At 26.9% G+C, this 4,716-nt stretch overlaps 1 protein-coding gene across 1 annotated transcript; it reads right to left on the bottom strand.

Annotated features, from left to right (window-relative positions):
* Positions 1-1,707: 1,707 nt before the first annotated feature.
* On the bottom strand, positions 1,708-3,990 carry LOC113850301 (suppressor of disruption of TFIIS-like). The gene is made up of 9 exons (XM_027480781.1): positions 3,927-3,990; positions 3,769-3,834; positions 3,580-3,677; positions 3,397-3,434; positions 3,196-3,283; positions 2,407-2,549; positions 2,214-2,355; positions 2,004-2,069; positions 1,708-1,866 (listed from the first exon to the last, which is right to left on the bottom strand). Exons 1-9 carry the CDS (start codon positions 3,988-3,990, stop codon positions 1,708-1,710), a joined length of 864 nt encoding a protein of 287 aa, XP_027336582.1.
* Positions 3,991-4,716: the final 726 nt, after the last annotated feature.

Raw genomic sequence — 4,716 nt, 5'->3', positions numbered from 1 at the left:
ATAGTAGGATTAAAAATAAACAAATTTGAATTTAAAGAAAAATTTAATTGAACAATGAATAAAGAAAAATTTTAAAATTATTATTTTTAAATAAAATAATAAGTCAAGAGTTTTGTTCAGTTTTCATGAGGTTATTCTTATATGATTTTAATTAATACTTATTTTTTGTTTTTCAACATTTTATGGTGAACATTTTTACATTTATAATAAATTTTAATTAAATTGAATTCTTAATTAACTTGTTTCCATTTTGAATAACACGTAGCATCAATGTAAACTTTGAATGTACAATTGATTATAATAATTTTTAAAATACAATTTAAAAGTAATTATGAATCAATTATAATTTAAATTTCTAAGTTATGTAAACATAGATAATAATATGTAAAGAATTTGATTTTTTACTTTTATATATAATTAATTTCAATAATTTTATTAATGTAATTTTAGTTAATTTATTATTTTTGTTTTTAATATTGTATAACATAGACAACAATACTTACATTCATCATGATAATTCATGTCACTAACACTTTGTATAATATATTTATATAATATATTTTGTTTTAGTGTTGTGTATAGAATATTTTAATAAACTTTCCTTAAATAAAATTTAGAAGTAATAATTATAAATCATAATTTAAATATTTAAGTTATGTAAAATATTTTAATTAATTTTAGTATTTTTTATTTAATATAATTTATAATTAATTTTTCTTTTATTTTAACATGCACTAACATCTATTCTAATTATTCTTCTCATGTCACTAATATTTTATGTAATATTCTTGTTTCTGACCTTGTAAATTAAGTTTTTACCTTCAATCTTATATGTAAATTTTATGTATTCTAAATTTTACAAATAATAAATTTTATTATAAATATATGTAATATTAAGCTAGTTTAATCAGTTTTATATCGATCACGTGACTTAAAATATTCTAAATTTTAATAATAAAAAAATTATTATAAATTTATATAATATTAAGTAAGTGAATTTAATTTTACGTATTAATATAGAAATAGATGCGATTTTATTGCATTACATAACATCAATGTGGAATACAACCACTTCATCTTTCAATTGAGATTATTACGAACAATTCACAACTATTAATTGTAAGACGATTCTTGAGAAATGAACTGTATATAGTTAATTCGTATTTGAATTGGTTTTAACGTCGACGATAAGTTTGCCCCTACATACCTAAATTTACTTAATTGTAGATCACAATTTAAACCACATAACCTTTTTTGAAAAATAAAATTTAAACATTAAATATTTAGCCTAAATATATAATTTATATAAAAAAATTGTCATTTTTTAATATTTTAGTCCCTTTTTAAATTTTATGCCTGTAATCTTCATAGTTAACAAAAATAGTTTATTCTGTAAATTTAAGGCTTAATATATAAATGAATAAAAATAAAAAATATTCTCGAAAACCAAATACATATAAAATCCTTAAATTTTTAAATAACTATTGTGTATGTGAAAGGTAATTAATTATAGATTTTGTTTATATAACTAGGGCCAAACAAGTAATTTACTTTTAATAACATTTTATTATAACATAAACAAAGCATTAACATCGAGTACACTGATTGCCACATCTGGGGCAGGGGAATCCTTGTGAGGTTCTCCTTTTGTCATTTTATGAGTTTTCAATTTATTAACCATAATTGGAAGGGCTTCCATGCAGAGTCTCATGCTATGACTGATGTCTCCACAGCCAGCTTCCCAGTTCTAGAGCATACAACCTCTGATTTTATATCAGTCTCCCATAGTTCAGGCACTGCCTCCCTAAGGTTGTGGATGCTTTCAATAGCATAATCTGAACCCTTCACTCTTTGGGATCTACCAACCTGAATATGGCAATCAATAAGCATATAGAGCCTCAAATTAGTTCTTAGGGGTTTTAGAATCATTTAAATGCTCCCAATAATAGTTGCTGGAAGCAACTCAGTTTCTCCTACTGAACAAAATTTCCAGTGACACATACCAACACAGTGTGAAGACCCACACGTTTTCCAGCTTGTATGTTGCGAACACTATCGTCAAAGAACAACTGAAAGTGACACATAAAGAACCCTAAATGTAAGCAAACAGAGAACAAAGGCGTTTGATTTAATCATTTAATGTGTGTGTGTGTGTTTATATATATGTCATATCACTGTTAGATCATAAAGTCAAAAAAGGGTGATTTTCTTACGGTTCTTTGTGGGTTAAGGTTGGCTATTTCAAGAGTTAATTCAATGGCATGTTGAGATGGTTTGCACAGAATTGGTGTCTTTGGTAGGACTGCACTGGGATCGGGCTGAGCAAAATGATCTATAATGTCAAAGATTTGAGAGCTTTTTACACAATTACTAGGTGTTGGATTTGTGCTCGCTGAACCCACAAACTCAATGTCATCTTCATCATCAGAAGCAATGCTCTTGTGGATACGATTAAGGGTCTCAAAGCATGTAATTCCTTCAAAGCAGTCTTCCAACTCAAGCCTTTTAAGTGCCTTAACCGCATGGATTTTGTCTGCGTTTGTGAATATCTATTGACAAAATGAAGAAAAGTGTCGAAATTAAATGCATATTAGAAAGGAAGAAAAGCGAGAATAAACTGCTGAGTATTTTAATATTAATCAGACTTGTAATCTTAGTTAAATAAGCTGGAACCATATTATAAAATATAATAGAACATTAATCTATTCTTAAGATATAATTAATTATGATACTATATATAATTTTCATGTATTTTAATATTTTCCCCTTGTTAAAGAATACATAAGCTTTATTTTGATACAATTAACCTTTTAAGGAAAAAGAATACGAAAACATGTAAAATAGCCTCCATAAAACATAGTTGGAAAGAAAACCCAGCTAGATGCTAATAATTGCTAAAGCCAGAGGAAAGGTGAGTATTGGCATATAACTTTGCAAGATGATTGGAATGACCATCAATCTCAGGGACTGGTTGAAATGTTGTAGGATCAAGGGTAGTAATACTTTAAAATATTTTAAGATGTACGTGTATACAAAAATACAATAATATATCAAGATATTTTCTTGATATTTTCTCAAGAACTCGTATATTAGATCAAGATATTTTCAAGCCATTAGTACAAGAAACCATAGAATAGATTACTATCTTTTGTGATCTTATTCTACTGCTTCCATTTATGGTTATCAACTACTTACAAGTTTCCTATAGGGCAGGCTGAGTAACAGATTCCTCAGAACTGGGTCTGGTTTTAAGTTCTCATAAGGTAATCTCCCATGAACGAAACTGTCAACAGAAATTAAAAAATGAATGTCACTATTTCCAAATCAACACGAGGATTGAAAAAAAATCACTCATTAGCTATTTAAAACTGAATGGGTTAGAGAAAGAAGAAGTACCTGTAATATTCATCATAGTCAAAGTCATATCCAATTGCCTAAATAAAAAATTAATGAATCAAAAGACATGCAATAAGTTATTAGTATTGCTTATGAAAAATACCTAAAAGAAAAGTTATTTTTATTTTCAGAATTTAACAGTTAAAAAATAACGAAATCTTATGGAAAGCAAGGAAATCATACCCTTAAACCAGCTATTGTAGTTCCATAGTTATTGTAAAGGAGATTGGTCAAGTCATCAGTTTTACTTGGTTCTACGCCAAGCTTCTCAACCATGTAGTCTAAGATAAATTATACAACTATTTCAATACTAAATGTAACAGCGATTTTAAAGACATTAATGAGAATACTGTGCCACAGTGGCATGCATACCTTTAATATTTTGGAGAATTGCATTTGCAAGACCTGAATTGAGGGGATACAAAGTATCATCTAAATCTGCAGAACAATATCATAGTTATAGCCACATGCACGAATATGAAAATTAATTCAATTCAGTACTAGATAAATGTTCTAGTTACAGGGGTTACCAAAAAGAAGACAATCATATTTTGGTCTTTTGGCCTGTTGTGTGATGCAGTCATCCTTGTCCATTTCCATAAAAAAAACCGAAAACCTTAAGCTTTGCACAGAAAACAAAGTGATTAGTAAGTTTCGATCATGACAACTTGAACCTACCAAAACTTTAATGGCCAAATTTGATTCTCCATCTATAGATGTTCAGGGCTCTTGCATATAGAATAAATGCTATTATTCAGACAGATTTGCACCGAAGGAGGCATAAGGATGCCTAATGGAAAACAGTCAGAGCCCAATACAAACCATTTACAATGGATTGAATAAATAACAAATAGATAAAATGAAAATTTCCCCCAATAAGCATTTAAAGAATGAAAAATTGCTTTTTGGACCCCAAAGAAAGAAGGACTTGTAGGAAAAGACAGTTTTGATGGTAAATTTCTTAAAAAAGTTCTTTAGAAAAAAATAAAACAGTATAAAAATAAAAAATTGTATGCTTCTTTTGAGAAGTTTTGAAAAACAAAATTCTTTTAACTTATCTGAAATTTGAGGTGATATAAATTTTTTTTAAGTAAAATTTTATAAAATTTCTTATGAGAAAAAAATAATATAAAAATTAAATAAAATTTTTTCTCATAAGTTAGAAGCAACTTATCTCTTTAACTTTCAAAAATATTAAATGAGAGAATTTAAAAAAAATAGAAAGACATAAATTATTTATAACTTGTACAAAAAAATTATTTATTTTTTATATTAATCATTTTCTCCTATAAAAACTTTTCTGAAAGTTTACCTATATAC

This window comes from Abrus precatorius, unplaced genomic scaffold (assembly GCF_003935025.1).
Source record: "Abrus precatorius isolate BTA unplaced genomic scaffold, Abrus_2018 Scaffold9, whole genome shotgun sequence".
In the NCBI taxonomy this organism is placed as follows: Eukaryota; Viridiplantae; Streptophyta; class Magnoliopsida; order Fabales; family Fabaceae; genus Abrus; species Abrus precatorius.
The sequence above is the reverse complement of the archived record's forward strand: the minus strand, read 5'-3'. Positions and strand labels throughout refer to the sequence as shown.